This window comes from Barbus barbus, assembly GCF_936440315.1.
Source record: "Barbus barbus genome assembly, chromosome: 18".
In the NCBI taxonomy this organism is placed as follows: Eukaryota; Metazoa; Chordata; class Actinopteri; order Cypriniformes; family Cyprinidae; genus Barbus; species Barbus barbus.
In genome coordinates, this window is record NC_136746.1 from 14789202 (window position 1) to 14810920 (window position 21719).

At 38.4% G+C, this 21719-nt stretch overlaps 1 protein-coding gene across 2 annotated transcripts in view; it reads left to right on the plus strand.

Annotated features, from left to right (window-relative positions):
• The window catches only part of LOC306884342 (bifunctional heparan sulfate N-deacetylase/N-sulfotransferase 2-like), a 130260-nt gene extending 109146 nt beyond the window's left edge, over positions 1-21114 (plus strand). For both annotated transcript variants that reach the window (XM_079440124.1, XM_079440123.1), the window contains 13 exons: positions 3990-5642; positions 13047-13134; positions 13865-14019; positions 15203-15388; positions 15944-16072; positions 16385-16567; positions 17062-17158; positions 17269-17392; positions 17679-17853; positions 18123-18293; positions 18983-19092; positions 19199-19301; positions 20101-21114. In XM_079440124.1, the coding sequence (XP_079296250.1) occupies positions 4623-5642; positions 13047-13134; positions 13865-14019; positions 15203-15388; positions 15944-16072; positions 16385-16567; positions 17062-17158; positions 17269-17392; positions 17679-17853; positions 18123-18293; positions 18983-19092; positions 19199-19301; positions 20101-20226 (2667 nt within the window). In that variant the 5' untranslated portion in view covers positions 3990-4622 and the 3' untranslated portion in view covers positions 20227-21114. The remainder of the gene's footprint in view (positions 1-3989; positions 5643-13046; positions 13135-13864; positions 14020-15202; positions 15389-15943; positions 16073-16384; positions 16568-17061; positions 17159-17268; positions 17393-17678; positions 17854-18122; positions 18294-18982; positions 19093-19198; positions 19302-20100) is intronic.
• Positions 21115-21719: the final 605 nt, after the last annotated feature.

Genomic DNA, 21719 nt, shown 5'->3' on the forward strand with positions numbered 1-21719 from the left:
CTGTCCAGATTTGAAGACTTCCAATTTCAGCTTGTCCCATTTGTGTTCACTATTTAGTCTCTTTGTACTCTCCAGTTAAGTCTGGCTTGCTAATTGCTGTCCTGTAATCCCACAATTAACAGTGCCTGTGCTGCAAGCATTATCAGGAGATCAGCAGTGGCCAGCGACAGTGAACCCTGCTGGAGCTCTTCAGCATGCAGCTCACATCAGTAAATCAGCTTAGTTTGGGTAATTCCTTTTCAGTCATAATACATTCTGTTTTTGCACTATTTTCAGAGACAGAGAGAGAGAAGCCAGCATTCTCAAAAGCCAAACTCAAGCAGCGCTTTATCAGCACTGCCGCCCTCATTCTCACGTAGCATTCTTGAGAAATGGACGGGTAAAATAAACACTTTAAAGACGTAGTTTAGCCACACTTTACATGCCCAATTGAAGTCTGAATGGGATGAAAAGGAGCAAAGCATTTTTATCTCCATCCACACTAAAATAAATGCATAGATTTGATAGAGCTATATATATATTTTTTTTTTGTTTGTTTTTGTTTTGTTTCAAAAATTTGTTTTTGCTCTTTTTTTACTTAGTATTGATTGAAGCATTTGTGTGTGTGTGTGTGTGTGTGTGTGTGTGTGTGTGTTTTGTTTGTTTGTTTGTTTGTTTATACAGGCAAGATGCCCATGATGCCTGAACACCTGTGGCGCAAATTCAGTGTGACCTTGGGCCCTAATGATATCCCCCTCCACTTTGCCCAGAGACCTTAATTCTCTGCCCATTGTGTGTGGAAGCCCCCTGCTGGTCACTTTGTACACTGCACCATCAGTCCTGTAAGCTAATTAGGGCTGTTTGCCAAAGCAAGTATCACTATTTGCTCATAGTTGGGGTTAGAGGTTGAAAAAGGCCTTTTTTAGTATTAAATTTAGGTGTGTAACATGTCCTGCACAATTTGTGCTACAGAAATGACCAAAATCATGTGGTTTGTTCAAGACAGTTGCACTATTATAAGACTTTTTACTTGGCTGTGTTTTACATTTAGGTTGGGCCCTTAGGCATATCTAGGGACCAATACATTCTAGATACTTGGTGAGCTCTTTCAATATGGGTCATTAAACAACCTCCAGAACACCCTAGCAACCACAAAAAAGCAACTTACCAATTGTGTAGAACTAGCTTGACAACCACCTACATAACCTTAGCTTAATGGATTTCATTTTGTGAAAATGTAAAAATGTAGTTTGGTAAAGTGGTGTAGATGCATTTACTTTCCAGCTGCTGTTTTGATCGAGTTTGGATCTGATTTCTGTTAGTGGTCAAGATACAAGACAAAGGCAGATTGAGTTGTTCTGCCGTAATTAGGTTAGAGCAGAAAGAAACTGTGATAGAAATCTGAGACCCCACATGCAAGCTCAGTCAGTATGGATTAGGGGTCAGAGGTCATATTGGTCATGGGTCAGGGAGGCGTGGCAGTCTTGCAGGGTAATTTATGCAGCACCACAGAAACTAGCTCCCTCTTCGTTGCGTTGTACGATGTCTTGCGATGTACATTTAACACAGTGTCCTAACCAAGGTGCCATGCCATCATATGACTAAATATCCATTCATTTCATGTGAATTCCAGTTTATAATAACCAACTTTGAAAAGCCACGTGCGACACATAAGTGATTTTGCTACTCTTTCAGTGTGGACAGACAGTTGAGCACAGGAAATTATTTTTGTGAATGTGTGTGTCTTTGTGTATGTGTGTGTGGCATACAGTATCTTCAAGGTGAAAACATCCTTATGCACCTGTTCACGCCCTGTCTAATCAGTCATTTTTCTTGCTCTCACACATGGTTTCAGATTTACTCACTCCTTCATTTTGCCCTCATTCTGCCCCATTAACACGGCTGTGTATTAGCAGAAAAATCTCTGTCACAGGATATTGAGACAAGACTTTCCATTTGCTGCTAATCAAAGAACAATTCTAGTAAATTTCCGGCTTCTCTTCATTTCCATTTCTCTCACACTTTAGAAGTACATATTTAATACAACAGCATTTTAATTGCTTGAGGTTGGCAAGTCACTGTGTGTGTGTATATATACTACCAGTCAAAAGTTTGGAATAATTAACATTTTAATGTTTTTGAAACCAAGGCTGCATTTAAGTAAAAATTCTGAAAAAAAATACTGTGAAACTGTATTACCATCTAAAAAAATTTCTATTTTTATATATTTTAAAACGTAATTTTGTCCTGTGGCGCTGAATTTTCAGCAGTCATTACTCATATTTTCAACATTGATAATAAATACCCTTATTATTAATAATTAAGCAATAATAATAATAATAGATAATAATTGAACACCAAATATGCAAATTAGAATTATTTAAACTCATTACGAGGGAAATGCAATTCTCTCAAACATGCATATGCCACTGCATCAGTGGATCTTTATTAGTTAGCAGTGACATTTAGCTGCCTTTCTTGCTTTTTGCTTCTCTACTTTCTTCACTGTCTGTTATCCCTTATACTTGTTCTCTCTTTGTGTCTAATTTCCTCCCTTAGCCACACTGCCCCATCTCATTTCCTCCTGTGCTCATGTGTACCATTGCTCTGTAAGCATGTTTGTATACTGACAAGAGCAGTGTAATAAACACAAGATATGCATGGTCATCCTGATCATTTCCTGGTCGAGTTCAGCTCTGAATAGTTCATGATTTGCATTCTCTGACTCAAATGTGAAAGCTACTCTCTTGAGATGAGAAATGCTCAGTAGTCAATTCGTCCCGGCTTCAATAGCACATGCCATGTTGAAACTATTCTGCTCAATGATTCAGGGCTGCTGTTCTCCCTCACTCATCCTGTTGCTTTACCATACGGATAATATAATGCTGAATTGGATACACTGACCTGGGTGTATCTTTATGACCTCGTGAATCGCACCGTGTCGTGATGGAAACCTGCTGTTTGCGTGCACTTGTGTTTGCTTGTGTGTATGTTTTGAACTGATGGAGAACTGGTCATTGAGGTTAGAGTGCTCCCAGGCTAATAATAACCTAGGTTTCCATATCAGGATGTGTTCCTCTGTAGGGTTCATTTTGAGGTTGATAAATTTATTGCAGCTGAGCACTTGGCCGCCATTTTCCTTTTCTCTTATAATTATTCTTTGCCTTCTTTTAGACAGGTGAATTACCACATTAAGATTCTCTGCATTTATTATTAGCTTTTGAAGGTGGAAGTGAAGGTCTGTTTCTAGCGTCTTTTCATTCCTTACGCTTTTTCTCTCGTTTCCTTTATTTTTCTCTCTTAGCTTATCACCCGTCCAAGTCAAGGTGCCTTTGACCAAAGCACAGGCTATGCTTGTTCATCTGTGGGAAAAACGATCCTTTAAGTGCTAGCCTGATTTATAGTTACAGCATGGCTGGCATTGATCATGTCAGAGACTGATAGCTGGTTGTAAGCTGACAAAGCCTCTCTTGGTGGGGAGAGGAAGAAGAAAATGTGCCTGCGATCCAATTATTTCCGTCTCCAGCATCTTGAAACTCGATCTAACTGTAACTTGCTCTTTCCTATGGAGGTTAGTTAAGATATTCTCAAGTTTACAAACAGTGCTTTCCAATCAAAGTTTTGAATTGCCCATCGTCTGCCCTCCCATGCTCTAATTAGGTCTATCTGGGCCCCAAGTTCACCTTTTAAACTGTTCTAGTCACTTATCTATAAGGTCAGTGATCTCTCTATCCCACCTGTAATGCTATCTTACTGGAGGACAACGGCTCCGGGTCTATTTTAGGAGTCATGAGAAAAAAAGACGACTCCATGGTAATGTAGTAATCCACATCAGCAGTCACGCTAATAAGCAAAATCACATGGCTGCTTGGAAGTATAAGAGTGAAGCAACATTCGGTTTAGGCTACAACCACGTCGTCAGATCACCTTGCTTCCCCCGTTTTATCAACTCTTTAAAAGTACTTGATAATGTTTGTACTGATTACATCTCTCCTCTCTCTTTCTTTCAGGCTCTGACTCATCCTGTCCAATGGTGAATGTGCCGTCCATGCTGGGCCTCTACAGGAGGCAATGTTCACCATCCCCCCCAGTGGTGAACACCCTCAGAGCATCCACTACTGAGGCCAGCGGGGCAAGTGAAGCACAGGTCTTGAAACACTCCTAAAAAAAGAACCCTTTGCACTGAGAGCCACGTGCTTATTTGAAAGCTCGGCGCACAGCAACGTAAAAGTCGGCAGCAAAACAGCTGATCCTTTGTCAAGTGTATGGTGGAGGAGGAGTGTCAAGAGTAATCAAGAAACCCAATCCTCTTATCCCAGGCCCAAGACGCCAGCTGAGCGCGAGTGTACTCAGGGAACGCGTGTTGGGGGTGAAAGAGCTGACTGACCTCATTGGAGGACTGTGGCTAGAGGCAGCAATCAAAGCGGAGACACACGTCATGGGCTATGGGGGCCATGGTGACCTAGCATAAATGGCTACTCCTGACCCAAGGCTTGTGCCGGTGTCTGCTGCTCAACCCTTTTCCTTTTTCCTTCTCTTTTCCTCTCTGTTGTCCTCCTCTTGCTGCGAACGCTGCGAAGGTCAGGCTCTCAGCCTCCCCTCTGCCCCCCTCTCTTCCCCGGTCCTGCGTTTGCGCTGTGGCCATGGGGCTGTGGAAGTTAGTGCGGGGTGTCAGGCAACTCGAGCTCCACCGCCTTATCCTGGTGCTCATCATCTTTTGCCTGCTCTCCATGGCTTTCCTGGCCTACTATGTCAGCAACAGCCCTAAAATAAAGGAGGCGCCCCCTTTGCCCTTTAGTGACTGTGGTGGGGTTGTTGCTGCTGCACCAGGAGGGCAACGGGCTCCTCTTTTCCTGCCCCCTTTCACAGGCCGGCAGAGGACGGTTAAAGCAGTGGATAACTCTCGAACAGAGCCTGTGGTGCTGGTTTTTGTGGAAAGCATCTACTCTCAGCTCGGACAAGAGATCGTGGCTATCCTTGAGTCCAGTCGCTTTCGTTACCACACTGAGATTGCACCCAGCAAGGGGGACATGCCTACGTTGATGGAGCGCGACATCGGCCGCTACGCCCTGGTCATTTATGAGAACATTCTCAAGTACGTCAATTTGGATGCTTGGAACCGTGACCTACTGGATAAATATTGTGCTGAATTTGGTGTAGGCATCATCGGCTTCTTCAAAGCCAACGAGAACTCGCTGCTTAGTGCCCAGCTGAAGGGCTTCCCGCTGTTCCTGCACTCTAACATGGGCCTACGGGACTACCACATCAACCCTGCCGCCCCATTACTGTACATCACCAAACCCAACGAGGTGGAGCAGGGCCCGCTCCCTGGCGATGACTGGACGGTCTTTCAGTCTAACCATAGCACCTATGAGCCCGTGCTCCTGGCTGTCACAAAATCCTCAGAAGCACTGACCCATTTGGGCCCCCACCGAGCCCTTCATGCCACTGTAGTTCAGGACCTTGGCCTTCACGACGGCATTCAAAGGGTGCTGTTCGGCAACAATCTGTCGTTTTGGCTGCACAAACTGATATTTGTGGATGCCATAGCGTATCTGACAGGGAAAAGACTCTGCCTGTCCTTGGAGAGGCATCTGCTAGTTGATGTGGATGATATATTTGTGGGAAAGGAGGGTACTCGTATGAAGGTGACAGATGTGAAGGTGAGTGTCTTTTCTAACTTAGTTCATGCAAAAAAAGAATATTCTGTCTTCATTTACTCACCCTCATGGCATTCCAAACCTGTATGACTTGCTTCTGTGGTTTAGAGCGCTGTGAGGATGAGTGAATGACTTTAATTTTCGTTTTTCTTAAGTTCTTAAAGTTCTTAAGCTGCTCAGTGTTGTTTGCCTATGAACATTCACATTGATCTCTCATGCTCTTCATCTCAGCCAGTGTGTAACAAACAAAACTCATGTTCTTGAAATGGGTAACATAATGTATTAGCAGAGAGAGAACATGGTGCACCAATGATGCTTTGAGCACTGTAGTGTCATGGAGATTCGAGGCTAAAACAGCTAGTACTCAAAATAATGTGCTTGTTAGAGCAAGGGATAATTGCTCTCTTTGGACAATGTGCCTATTAACCTCCTATTTATTATCAATGGTGCCAAAGGGGCTGATTACATAGATGTATGAATCCCTCCCAGTGCTCATCATCAGATTGAGGAGAAGCTTTCGGCCTCCTAAAGTATGAAAACCGCAATGCTGCCCATGGCAATGCTTTTAGGAGCCGTAAATATGTAGTCTACACTTGCAAAGATAGATACCATCCAGAGGCTGTCCTCTTTGAAGCCAGACAAAGTAAATTAACAGCTCTAATAAGAAATAATTGGGCAATTAATGTCACATTTGCATTGACAACATGAAGATGTTTCTTCACAAGAAGAATCTGCCTTGTCTGTCTGCTTACTGAATCAGTCAAGCAGTTAATTAGCCTGCCATCAATTATTTTTGACAAAGTTAGCAATTGGCAATTTTAAATGTACTTTGCTAAAATGGTGAATGGATAGACGAGTGACATTAGAAGAGATGTCAGATATTTCTCTTATGTTAGAGGAATAGCTTGCGCAATAATACGTATTCAGTCATTTATGTGTTATTACTCTGCCTCTATCATTTCAAACTCATTTGAAATAACGAGGAACAATAATATGGCCACTTTGTTAAATATAATGAACGTAAAAGCTCCAAAATGACGACTAATTGTAATGTCAAAAAATTATTACGCCGACAGAAGTTACATTTTAGTTGAACTATTACTTTTCTATAACTATAACATGGCTGGGAATCATGATCATACCTTGGAAATAGTAAAACCTACCTTAATAAAATGTTTTCACTCGTTAAGCTTGTCTTTAGGATTCAGGAAAGGCATCTTTAATCTAACTGAATAATATCTCAATAATATCTTTTGGTGGTTCTTGCCTTTTTTTGTATAAACTAATATTGTGGTGGGTGTTCTCGGTGCCTTTACTCGATTTCATTTTCAGCAAATGTGCATGCAAATGTATATTTAATATTTTTATGTTATACTTTTGTTTAAAATGTATTATCTTGTGTAACACTTGAGCGCATTCATCCTGTACTTTGATATGAAAACCACTTTATACAAGTTAAGCTCTCTCAATAGCATCTGTGCCCTTACAGTGTAATTTTATGGAGCCAGTGTTGTATGTTTGCCCCATAGACTTCCATTGTAAGTGTATTTTTATCAACACATTTTGTTTTTGCAGACTGAGGGATGAGTCAGTTCTTTTCTGTGGTAATCAACAACATGCCACAGATGCTGTTGATAGAGCATAACTGGTATTTAGCCCTGAACATCCCTTAAAACCAGCCTGTTACACAACTGGTGCTATTTATTATTTACTGGTGAAAGAGAAAAAATATGCAGCAACTCATTTACATATGTTTTCCTTTTACAGTCAGTCTTAATCATGATGGTTACTGGGGACAATACCTCGGAGCAAGGACACAGTTTTTAGTTCACCCATGTTCTTTTTTTTTTTTTTTTTTTTCACAGATAGCATAAGTGTTTTGCAGAAATATGAGTGTAAAACAGATTATCCACCCACAGAGCTGTGTTTATGTTGTTGTTTTTTGCCAGCATTGTATGGTGATATATGCCATGCCACCTGGCCTCAAGCTGAATAAGTGGGCTGTAATCACCTCAGCCAGCGGTGCTGCATAGAAAACTCAAACTGTCTCTAATGGTGGACTAATCGCATCTATTCTTACTCCGTATGCTTTTTCAGAACTGAAACTTATTTATTTCCACCTACTCACTACACATGCATATAAATGATGTCCATATGTACACATAGTTCAATGCTATGTATGTTAATGTATACACATTGTACTGTATCTATGGGACAACTAGATTATTTCAGCATTTTTATCTTGTATGTTTGTTACAAATAGCGCAGGTCATTGCAATACTGGCAGATTATCATGTACAAGGTGAGCCAGTCTTCATTGAAACATCACAAAAAAAAATGATACATCATGATTGTCATTTTTTTTATTTAGGTGTCTTAAAGTGGGGAACATTCCACATGTACCAGCAGATGGAGTTCTGAAGAAAAAAAACTTTGGGCATCCTAAATAAAATTCTGTTAGAAGTGAATTATGGAGTGCCACTTAAAAATAACAAGATATAATTATTAATTTGTTAAATAATCAAATGCATTTCATTTTAAATTAAATTTCAAATGTAAATTAAACATTTTACACATTTATAAATAAATAGACACAAAAATAGTATAGTTCCTGTTTTAAAATGTACTTTAGGCAATGATTGCTGCTATATAATAAGAGTAATGTGTAGTTGTAGTGTGTACTTGAGAATTTTGTCTTTATTTTAACAGTTGTGAATTTGAGCTTCTCAACAGTCCAGCTGTACTTAGAGATTTCATGTGACTATTGAGTGTCAGCTGTACAGGGAGAGTAGATGATCTGTAAGGGAATGACTGTTTTGCCCATGTCCGCTGTCAAAATTTGATGCCTTTCCCGGATACAACATTGGACTGGCTTTGTTGTGCATCCGGCTGAATCTGGTCTCCGCAACCGTCTTGAGCCATAGTTTGTTAGGTCAAGAGATAATCAGATGGGTTATGGCAAGAAAATAGGATTCAGGTATGAAAATGTTTCAGTAGTGTTGCTGCAGTGCTGAGCCAAGTCTGTTGTGACAGCAAAGGGCAGTGGTGACAAAAGCTGTGTTCTGACCTCTGTCCTCTTGCCATATTGGCTATTTCTCTTACTCTTTCATAACTCATTGAACAAAGTTATTGATTGTGGAAGGACAACCACTTTTTTTTCTTTTTAAATGGGTAGTATCTTTTTTTTTTTTTAAACTAACACTTATCAACCTGTCAAAGGTGATTCACACTACTGAATCTGTCCACACTGGACATCGCTCTGCAATCTCTTGGATGGCTCGCAGATTGCCATAAAAACAGCAGGATTATGGCGACAAGCTGAGCAAACGCTCTCAAAGCAGAACAAATATTGGATACACTCATACTCAGGGACACCGGCGGCTCTTAAATCAGCGAAAGATGCCATCTCTTTATTGCGAAGCAGCAGCCTTCTCTCCCCAGCAGCGCGGCTTGATTTGTGATACTGCTGCAACTATCGGCCCGGCTTTGTGTTAGATTTGTGCGGGAAGCGACACTATCTCTCCCCGCCGTCTGATTTGTGCTGGAACAGCGCTGTAATTCGCTTATACCCCAGTATCACTCTCAGGGCTTGATGGCAGGATCATATTGTATTTCAAGCCTCACAGCGCCGTCATTAGCTAGATGTACGCAGTGATGCTAAGTTATGAAATGTGTTCATTTCGCAAGGATGAGTTTAGATTGATGTTAAGGCTTCGGCTTCATTCGCACGTCTGACCTGCCCGTGGGTAGAGGAGATTTGAATGCAAATGTATATTTCTCATCCCACTCAGTCTGTCGATCTGGCCGACGGCCTGAAAGTTCTTCTTTCCTTCATAGGACTGAATTGGCACCACAATGCCATCTATTGGTGACTTTAGCTCATGCATTATGGCAAGCCGTTTGAACATTTAATCTATAAGCCGTACTAGTATCTATTTTCATGCTACTAGTACTTGTTTTTTAGATACTAGTATCTTTCCCATTAAGTACTAGTACTTATTCATTAGCTACTAGTGCTTATTCTGTAGCTACTAGTGCTTATTCTTTAGGTACTAGTGCTTATTCTATAGGTACTAGTGTTTATTCTTTAGGTACTAGTGTCTTTTTTGAAGTTACTAGTACTTATTCATTAGATACTAGTTCTTATTTATTAGATACTAGTACTTATTCCAATAGTGACTAGTATTTACTGATACTCTTCTTAAGACAAAATAGAACTAGTTCTTATTTTTTAGTTACTAGTAACTTTTTAGACCAGAGATGTCCTGAACGTAATAGATACTAGTACTTTTAAAATTAGCATTTCTGCCCAGTATGTTGAATATTAATGAACCAGCAACATCTAGGAGAGAGATTAGACAAGAAACTGAAACCACATAGAAAAGAAACAATCATTTGTACACAAGCACATAGAAAACCTATTTTGTCAGTTTTGTGTAAACTGTAATTATGTAAACATAGTAGTCTAATGTGTTTGTTGGCCATCGAGTGACCTCTAGTGGCAGGATGGAGATAAGACACCAATTTTATTATCTGTTATTTTCCTCGTTTTCCTCCAGTAAAAACAAATATCATATCAGGGCTGTACATTAATGTTTTTGCATATAACACTGGTGCTACAGACACTGAATGTTTTTACATTAATGTTCTGTACAGGGCACACAAAATCCAAACCTTATGGTTTTCAGACAAACATTTTCTTTATTTGGAAAAAAAGGCCAAACATTATTAATAAAAAAAAAAAAAACAGGTTTTCTGTACTTGTAGGGCTGCACGATTTGGTCAACAAATTTGTTTTTATACCAATAAATAAAAACATTAAACAAAATAAGGATTATTACTTTTGTAATAACACTATTTCACTATAATATACAAAACTATTTAAGAATAAATATAATAATAAATATAGCTGCAAGAAAAGGGAAAAACAATTACACTTCTCTACACTGAAGAAAAATGTAAGGATTTGCAAATGTTTACCTCATTTCATAATTATTTTAGCTATTTTTACTCGTTATTTTGTGAGCAATAACGAATACTCAATTCATGTAATTTCTTTTCATTCATACTCTTCGCCGGAGAGCGCCCTCACGAAACTCCACTAGTGAGACTCACTTCCAGAAAATCCCCCATATGGACAAAGACATTCAGCTTTCGCTGTTTATGTAGCCTAGCTGCTATGCAGATAGATGTTTTAATGATGAAGCATAAACAAAATAAACAATGATTGCAGCAATATATGGTTTTATCGATGTTCTTCAAGCCATCTCGGGTAGTAAGAGTAAAGTTTGTTTAAAATGCAATGCTAATTGACATAGCCTTTATCACTGTAATAATATAAAGTGACATGATTTCTGCCTCATTCTGTTTAATGAAACCATGTCAGATCACAAAAGGAACTTATTTCAAACGCTCGACTGATGTTATGATGTGAATTTGGAGTAAAAACATGTCTATATACTTTTGTTGGACAACAGTTTTGTAATCTTTTCTTTGTGTTTTATGGTAGCCAATTAGCAAGGTAGGCTAACATACAAAGCCACTTAGCCCTACTTAACAATCAAATTAAATCGGCATATTAATGTATGTATTGCCATGTGGACTCTGATTGGACGGTTGAGAGGTATTCATGTTTATGTAATGATTTGTTTGAATTAAGATATCTCCAAATACATTCTTACTAGTTCTGTATGAGGTTGAAGATATCTCCAAATGAACAGGTAGTGGTAGTTATTCTGTTTGTGATATTATCTTTTAATTTCTGACTAGTAATTATTGCAATAGTGACTAGTATCCATTTAAATATTACTAGTAAGCGTTCATTAGATACTAGTACTTATGTTTTAGATACTGGTACTTATTCATTAGATACTAGTACCTGTTTAGTAGATACTAGTAGTTATTCATTAGGTACTAGTACTTATTTATTAGACACTAGTATCTTTTGTGATTACTACTAGTAACAATTCTTATCTTACTAGTCAGATCTGCTTTTTTACTCGTCTTATGTTATGACTAGTCCAAATGGCTACAGTAGAGTTCAATTAAAAAATTTACTAGTAAAATAAAAGATCAGTAACATTTCGAATAAGTACTAGTATCTAATAAATGTGTATTAGTATCTACTGAATAAGTACTAGTATCTATTTAATAGGTACTAGTATCTAATGAATGATTACTAGTTTCTAATAAATAAGTACTAGTGTCTAATGAATAAGTACTAGTGTCTAATGAATAAGTACTAGTGTCTAATGGATAGGTACTAGTGTCTAATGGATAGGTACTAGTGGGTACTAGTGTCTAATGGATAGGTACTAGTGTCTAATGGATAGGTACTAGTGTCTAATGGATAGGTACTAGTGGGTACTAGTGTCTAATGGATAGGTACTAGTGTCTAATGGATAGGTACTAGTGTCTAATGGATAGGTACTAGTGTCTAATGGATTGGTACTATTGTCTAATGGATAGGTACTAGTGTCTATTTAATAGGTACTAGTACCTAATGAATAACTACTAGAACATAAAAATTAAGTACTAGTCACTAGTGGAATACTTACTAGCCAAAACTGAATAGTTGATATCTCAAGATTATCTCAAGGGAAAGTCGTGGCCTAATGGTTTGAGAGTTGGACTCGTAATCCAAAGGTTGCGGGTTCGAGTCTCGGGCCGGCAGGGATTGTAGGTGGGGGGGAATGAATGTCCAGCGCTCTCTCCACCCTCAATACCACGACTGAGGTGCCCTTGAGCAAGGCACCGAGCCCCTAACTGCTCCCCGGGCGCTGCAGCATAAATGGCTGCCCACTGCTCCGGGTGTGTGTTCACTGCTGTGTGTGTGCACGTTGGATGGGTTAAATGCAGAGCACGAATTCCGAGTATGGAATGGAATTCACTATACTTGGCAGTATTTCACTTCACTTCACTCCAATGACGGATCCCCATAGAAGTCAATGGCAAAAATTAAAAATTTGTTACTAGTAACAATGTAATAGTTACTAGTCACTATTGAAATAAGTACTAGTACCTAATGAATAAGTACTAGTAACTTTACAAAAGACACTAGTACCTAAAGAATAAGCACTAGTAGTTAATGACTAAGCACTAGTACTTAATGGAAAAGATACTAGTACTTAAAAAATAAGTACCAGTAACATTGAATTAGATACTAGTGCGGCTTATAGATTAAATGTTAAAACGGCTTGCCATACATGCATTTTGCTAATGTGAATGCCTAAGGTACTGGAGAGATTCGTTTAACACTACTGTTGTTGTTTTTGCCTTCAAGCATAGCTCAGAGTTAAGTCAAATGTTGTTGTTTTGTTCTTGGCATATTGCTAATCTTACTCCACAGATTTTAGGCAGGACTTTGATAGCGTGTTATTAAAGTGATAACTCTCCTTCTATTTCAAGGCTTTGCTCAACACACAGAATAAACTGCGGACACTAGTTCCCAACTTCACCTTCAATCTTGGATTCTCCGGGAAGTTTTACTATGCAGGTACTTTTTTCCATTTTCTTGTTGTCTTTTAAGAGACACTGCAGGAGAAATCAGACTTTTTCTTGCATAAATCTGATTTTGTTAAACCAACGAAAAAAGTTATTTATAGCCAGATCTATTTTTGTTGTTGTTGTTCAGAATGAATTCACTTTTGCTTGCATGTCTACAATAGTTGCAATGCAAAATTTGGCATCAGTAAAAAAAAAAAAAAAAATTTTTTTTTTTAAGAAATATGCTCACCAAGGCTGCCTTTATTTGATCAAAAATACAGTAAAACAAAAATATTGTGAAATATTAGAATTATTATTTTCTATTTTAATGAATTTTAAATTTAATTTATTCTCAAAATGTAATTTTTATTATGTGATGGCAAAGATGAATTTTCAGCAGCCATTACTCCAGTCTTCAGTGTCACATTATCCCTCGGAAATCATTCTAATATGCTGATTTGGTGCTCAAGAAACATTTATTGTTATTATCCATTTTTGTTCAGGATTCTTTGATGGATACAATATAATATCTAATTGGAAATATACAATATTAACACACTAACAACAGAAAAACATGAAAATGAGACTGAATAACAAAAATGTGATTTCAATCAGATTTTGAACCTTTTTACCTCTTCAGGCTATCAAAAACTACTAAACAAACAGATTTTTTGAAAGGTCTTTTTGGCCCAAATGTGTTTACTATTAAACTTCAGCAGAAGGTATGTGTGTTTTTGCAGGTACAGAGGAGGAGGATGAAGGCGACGACATGCTGTTGCAGCACAGGCATGAGTTTTGGTGGTTTCCACACATGTGGAGTCACATGCAGCCGCACCTTTTCCACAATGTCAGCGTGCTGGCGGAGCAGATGAGACTCAACATGCAGTTTGCACAGGTTTGTTGATAAAATGATACATCTTAAAGCTAAACTGTTTAATTTCTGTGCCACTAATTGCCCCAAATAGAATTACATACGTAATATTACCAAATCCTCCACACTACTTCCATTGTTTGGACATACAGGTGATCCCGCCCCCCATTGGCACTCCGTTTGTTGAATGTCTTTACACACTTCAGCCAACCTACAGTACAACAAACTTACATATTATTTTCTTTAAGTATTAAACTTGGATAAGCAAATGCATTTTAACACAAAAATGTTGCACAAAATTAGTTTCTTCTATCTTTTCCATATTATTTTTTTTTTCCCTCTATTTGTTGTTGCGACAGGGGAGCTCGCTTTGTTCCTGCATCGTGTTACTATTTACAGCCATTATTGCTGTTGTCGCAGAGATGCGAGTATCGATTCTCTGCCTGCCAGCTTTATCTCTTGTTGGTATTTCATTATAGATTTGTATTAGCACTTTTTCATTGGATCGGTAGGATTCTCTTTGACCTTGACTCGGAGTGCATCCGCTGAGGAGATTGTGAATTTGGCCTGTTGAAACGAGCCCACCCTGGTGTAATGATGGTCATTGGAGTGGGATATGGACCGCCGGCAGACAGACGGCGAAAGGGAGTGCACCGTGAATACTAACCAGCCCTTTCCTCCTTTCGCTAATCCTTCTGTCACATCTTGTCTTTAGAGCAGACACTGACATATGCCTTCTCCTGCACTCTGCTCAATGGAGAAGAGACAGCTCCTTCATCAAGGTTTAATGAGCCTGCAAAGGGCCGTCCTTAACTCGGGGCTCACAGTTTGTGCTCACACACAAACACACAAGTGAGAAGGAACACACACATGGAGCTCTTAAAGTGGCACCTTGGACTGAATGTAAAGCCCTTTGCTCATTTTAAGGATGTGTTTGTCTACCACCCTCCTGTGGCGTTAGAAATAACTACGCCTCTTGACACACGGAGTTAAATTTTTCTTCTGCAGAGAAGCATAATCAAAAGCTTCTCGCTTGCACACACTCTGATGACATGTCTTGTTAACGGCATCTCTAATGCGTCTCGTATCGACTTTTCTCCTCTGTTCTACTCCCATTTGCCCCATAGGTCTTGGCAGTGCAATTTCAAGTGGAGAGTAGCTTTGTGATTGATCTTCATGAGCATTTGTTTGTCTTTTGTTATTACAGGAGCATGGTATTCCCACAGATATGGGGTATGCTGTGGCCCCCCACCATTCAGGGGTGTATCCTGTACACAGCCAGCTGTACGAAGCTTGGAAGAGCATATGGGGGATCACAGTGACCAGCACAGAAGAGTATCCACACCTGAGACCGGCACGCCATCGTAGGGGCTTTATACATCGTGGCATAAAGGTACAACATTACCACTTCACTGTGAAGCTTGTTGATCTTATACAAGAAAAAAATGATCTTTTATGTACAATTTATTCAGTATTCATTCACAACATACTGTAGTTTGTTGACATCTTGTTTTTTAACAAGATGTCAACATCTTGTTTGACACCTTTTTATAAAATAAGGGCGGTCAGTAAGAGATCAAACTTTGCATTACTGCAGTTCCTTTTTTTAAAACAAGAAAAGTGTAAATGTGAAAGTGCTTTTACTAATTACTAATAAAACACAAGCAGAACGATTTTCGCTGTAAATCTTGTATTGTTCAATTCAATACAACAGTGTATCCAATAATGATTTCATAAACAATATAGAAATTCATTATGCTTGTTTATGAATTAGACCCAGTGTTTTCAAATAATGCTAAATGTTATTGTAGCTTGCACCATGATCAGATTATATGATTAATGGCTGTTTCATTCCTTCTAATACATTCGTCTTGGAGTACATCTGTGCAATGGCTGAAGCAGAGTTGAATGCTGTCTGTACAGGTCTCTTACCTTCTTCTGTCTGCAGGTGTTGCCCAGGCAGACATGTGGCCTTTTTACTCACACCATCTTCTATAATGAGTACCCTGGAGGCTCTCGTGAGCTGGACAAGAGCATACGTGGAGGAGAACTCTTCCTCACCGTCCTCCTAAACCCTGTGAGTTGCATTTGTGCTGTTTTCCCCTCTGTGTTTGTGCTTGTGTGTGTTTAGTGAATGGGAGTGAGTATATTTTTCTTTGCGTGTGTTTGTTTATCTTTCCCAAAGCCTTAAGCGGTGACAGAGTCCTGCCCTTGCACTCTATGCTTTTGTTTGTGTTCGGCCCTATCGCCTGAATTGTTTGCTAGTGCGGCAGCTGGAAAAATAAACTAGATTATGATCTTCAAAATGAAAATAGTAGATGTTTCCAAAGCTTTACTTAAAAATAAACTGAATGAAGTTTCATGTAAATAACACTGTCCCCACCCTCAGATCAGCATCTTCATGACTCACCTGTCTAACTACGGAAACGATCGGCTCGGCCTATACACCTTTGAGTCTCTGGTGAAGTTTGTGCAGTGCTGGACCAACCTACGGCTACAGACTCTACCTCCTATGGAACTAGCTGAGAAATACTTCCAGATCTTTCCAGAAGAGATGGACCCCCTATGGCAGGTATAATAAATAGAGAAATCTTTGTGATTTATAATCACAGCTATAATTATAATAGTTGTAGTAATAAATATTTATTTATTCATTTCATAATACAAATATAATATATAATATATTTCATATTATTTAATATTAAAATATTTAATATGATTTAATAATAGCAAAATTTTAAATATTTATTTATGAATTAATTTTTTTCAATTAATATAATATATAATACTGTATATAAAAGGTTTCTGGAGATGTTTGTGCACCAATATGTATTATAATTTAGATCTAATAATTACAGTGATTAGTGCTTGACTTGCAAAAGGAAAACCGTTCAAAGAGTCGCTAGAACTTTATTTTTAAAATTATAAAATAGTGTTATCAGTTATATTATAACTAAAACTGTAATTAATGAATAGATGGAAAAGTTATGTAAATTCTCAAATTTATCAAATAAAACGTGAAATGCAAAAATGTGGGAATGTTTTTTTCATATTTCATCCATTCAGAATCCCTGTCATGACAAGAGGCATAAAGACATCTGGTCCAAAGAAAAGACCTGTGATAGGTTGCCCAAGTTTCTGGTTGCTGGCCCACAGAAAACAGGTCAGTCCCAGTTTTCAAACCTTAAATCTTACTTTGGGTAACCGAATAAATAAATTGTCCAAAATACAACCTTAGAGACTGCATTTGATGTTGTTTATTTCTGACCACAGGTACCTCAGCTTTGCACTCCTTCCTGACCCTTCACCCTGCCATCACCAGCAACTTCCCCAGTCCAGTCACATTTGAGGAGATCCAGTTCTTTAACGGGCCGAATTACCACAACGGCATTGACTGGTAATGTACACAGCACATCTTTTTCACTCCCAGCCAGTGTAGCAGAGACAAATCATTAGTCATAATAAGTTTATTACCCCTTCACTTTATTATATCTGTAATACTGTCTAGGTTTCATATTGAAATTCTAATAGATCCATTACTTGGGTACAGGATAATCCCTCTGCTTAAAAATGAACTTTAACAGTGAGATGACATTAAAGTGTCCTGTAATGGAAGATGAAAATCATTTATTCTAGCCCCTTGTAGTCTATTTGTTGTTATTACACTTCTTAATCTCTTGCAGGTACATGGACTTTTTTCCCTTCCCCTCGAATGTCAGCACAGACTTCATGTTTGAGAAAAGTGCAAACTACTTTGATACAGAGGTGGTTCCAAAGAGGGCTGCCGCCTTACTGCCCAGAGCCAAGATCATAGCATTGCTTATCAACCCAGTGGACAGAGCCTACTCTTGGTATCAGGTACTCTACAACAGCTTTCTCTCATACTTCCTCTCTCTAAAAAAATATCCCTATTACCTGATAATCACTGAATTACTTACTGAAAAATCACACGTCTTTGTGGCAGCCGTAGACATTTGAAGCACTGTCAGTCATTTTGTGCATTAATAGTGCAGCCCATGTATGGGCAGCAGGGAGTTTTTGTCAGATAGCATTTATCTTAACCATGAACCCTTCTCTTACACCACAGAAATTTTGACATGAGTTGTGTGGTTTTGATGTCTTATCAGCATCAGCGAGCACACCAGGACCCTGCTGCCATAAACCACACCTTCCACGAGGTTGTAACAGCAGGTCCGTCTGCATCTAAAGAGCTGTTGACCCTTCAGAGCCGCAGCCTTAAGCCTGGGACTTACACCACACATCTAGAGCGCTGGCTTGTGCACTACCAGGCCAGACAGGTACTGCAGTTATCTGTGTCTGATTGGCTTTTCTTGTATTTGATGCGTTTAATAACTATCAAGGAAAACACATTGAAATCTGTAGACCAAAATTCTCTTCAAAGCTTTGCATTACAGAGGAATATTTAAATATTTTTATTAATGCTGTCAAACATTAATCGCATCCGAAATAAGTTTTTGTTTACATAATATATGTGTGTATTGTGTATATTTATGTACATATAAATACACACACATGTATGTATATATTTAAGAAAAATGTTACGTTTATATATTAAATATATTTATGTATGATATCATTTATATGCATGTAAATATATATATTTTCCAAATATATGCTGTATGTGTCTTTATTTATTTATTTATTTATATATATATATATATATATATATATATACACATACATACATACATACATACATACATATACACACACACAATAAATATACACAGTACACACTCATATTATGTAAACAAAAACTTTTATTTTGGATGAGATTAATCTCGTTTGACAGCACTAATTTTTATTTTAAAATATTTTATTTTAATTTTCATTCATTTAATTTATTTTTAGTAATTTTATGTGCTTTTCACTTTAAATTGAACAAATGTTTTTCTCATAATATCTCGGTAACATTTTTCTAAATTAGCATTGCTATTTGTTTTCTGAACTCTCTTCTCTACTGTAGCTCCATATTGTAGACGGCGCCCTGCTTCGATCTAACCCGGCCCTGGTGATGGACGGCATCCAGCGGTTCCTGGGGGTCACACCCATCTTCAACTACACCCAGGCTCTCGTGTGAGTCTCTTCACCTCACTCAGTTAATGAACACTTGTGTATACCTGGGAATAAACTGAACATTTTTCTTATATACGACTGTGTTTGTGTTTTGTGTGTTTTGCAGCTTTGATGAGGGTAAAGGATTCTGGTGTCAGAGGTTGGAAGGTGCGCGTCCTAAGTGTCTGGGGAAGAGTAAAGGCAGGAAATATCCAGAAATGGCCCCTGAGGTAGATGATATTCTCATCTCTTCTCTCCTCCCTTAAAACTTTCTCTCTCTTTGTGAACGATGCCAGTGGCAAGGACACGCTCTTATAGACGTGTGACTCACCGGCAGTGAGAAGTGATGGGCTCAACCACACACAGATCAGATAGTCATGTCATATCACTGAAAATGTTTCAAGTAGTAGCATGTTTGTTTTGTTGCAAACAGAATGAAAAACACACAGGGCCAGCCTTGACGTTTGCAGTTTAACAGTTTGTAACAGTTTTCTGAAAACTGTTTAACTGTTCACTTTGTCTGGTGCAAAAAAAAAAAAGCAGTGGAATGCAAAAACTAGTGCTGTCTGAGTGGCATCTAGATCATATACACATCATGCTTTTTTTATTATTACTTGAAAGTTAAACGTTTCACATTATTTCTTTGAAACAAACAGAATATGGCATAGTGAAAAATATAAATATACAGGTCCGTTACAATTATCAGCTGATTCCACTACCTAAATCTTTGATCTTTTGATTATCATTGACAATGGTATTAACAATAATACAACAATTTGTATTTTTTATTATTAATAATAATAATGATGATGATGATAATAGTAATATTATCGTTATCATAATTTCTAATACAAAATTAGTAATTTTATCAATTATAACATTTTAATAATTTGAAATAATTATAAGAATTAAGCAAAGGCACTCTCAGATGTTGTATACTTGAACATAGTCATGGCTGTAGGCTGTTGTTAGTTACAGCACACATGAGTTGAAGGTCTCCTTAAACAGCTCTGTTTGTGCCTTTCGCAGACACGTGCCTTTCTGACGGAGTACTACAGGGAGCATAACCTGGAACTGTTACGGCTGCTGAATCGGCTGGGTCTGGCGTTACCCACCTGGCTCAGAGAAGAGCTCCAGAGCACCAGCTGGAGCTGAGACGACATCACTCGCACCTCCAGTATCAGAACGCCTAAAAACAGTGTCCGCTCACTACAGAGGTACCAAAACCACTCTGTTCAAAACTATAGTAGCAGATGAAATGAGTGATGGCTTTGAGAGGACTGCAGACTTCAGCCTCTCTCTGCTGCCAAGGTGCTCACTGCCTGAGATGTTGAAGACGAGGGAATGCTGGGAAATGTAGTCCCTCCTCTTATCTATGGCAGACCTGCCTGTCAGGACCAGAACGCACTACCAGTGTGGACAAGCATGAATTTATTGGTGACTTAAGTGTGTTAATACACACTAGTACTCGTACAAAAACACACACAGTCTAGCCTTGATCATCTCGTCTGAGGAATGATTGTAAAACACTGTACATTTAAAAGCGTTGTATATTTTGGGTCCGGGTGCGTGGGATTGTGACAGTTGAACCTGACAGCGTTTGTGTACAGCCAGAGCTCTGTTTGAATAGGACGCCCCTTGTCTTCTCCACACGCACAAACGCACAAAACTGGATCAGAAACCAAACGGTAAGAAAGTATATGCAATCGAGGGAGCATCAGTCCAGTGGAAAGCTTTTATTTCAAGTGTCTTATCAGGTGTATCCCGTATTTATCCTATACATGCACTTTCCTCTACACTACGCACACTGAAGTGGGGAAGTTACTGTAGACGCTGTGGCAGATATGTTCTATGTCAGGAGCTGTGAAAGCAGGAGAGGAGAAGGCTGTGCTGTGATTTGTGGTCTGTCCTACACAAGGAGGAGCTACTGTCTTGTCATTTTTTTGTTTGTTTTTTTTTTTTGTAAAAAAAAAAAAATGTATTTTAAAAACTCCCAACGCTGTATTATCTCTAATAAATACTTAGGTTGGATATGTTTGTGTGAATCATTTGGTCTGGAATTGAGTCTTTTGAGAAAAGAGCAGAAGGTATTATGTTTTAGAAATAGTTTTGGCACCTCATTCGATTCAATTCAGGGAGTCGCTGCCTGCTTCCTGATTATTTTTATGCTGTTTCAGCTCAAGGAAAATTTTAAACCAGTGTTGTCAGTTTGTAATTGCAGATTTCATTAGACATACACTATTGTTAAAAACTATAAGGTCGGATTTTTGAAAGAAGCTATTTTATGCTTACAAAGGCTGAGTTTATTTCATCAAATACAGTAAAACAACATTCTGAAATACTGCAATTTAAAATAATTATAATATATTCTCAAATGTCATTCTTTTTCCTGTTATGGCAAATCTTTTTCAGCAGCCATTACTTCAGTCTTCAGTATCACATGATCTTTCAGAAATCATTCTAATATGCTGATTCAAGAAACAGAATGTATTTTTTTCAGGATTATTTGATGAATAGAAAAGTAAATTTAACTTGAAATGGAAATCTACAACAAAAGAAAAGTCTTACCGACCCCAAACTGTTGGACTGTAGTGTAATGTATGTTCCTAAAATTACTTTAGAGATTTTGGTCTTTCTTCATTCAAGCA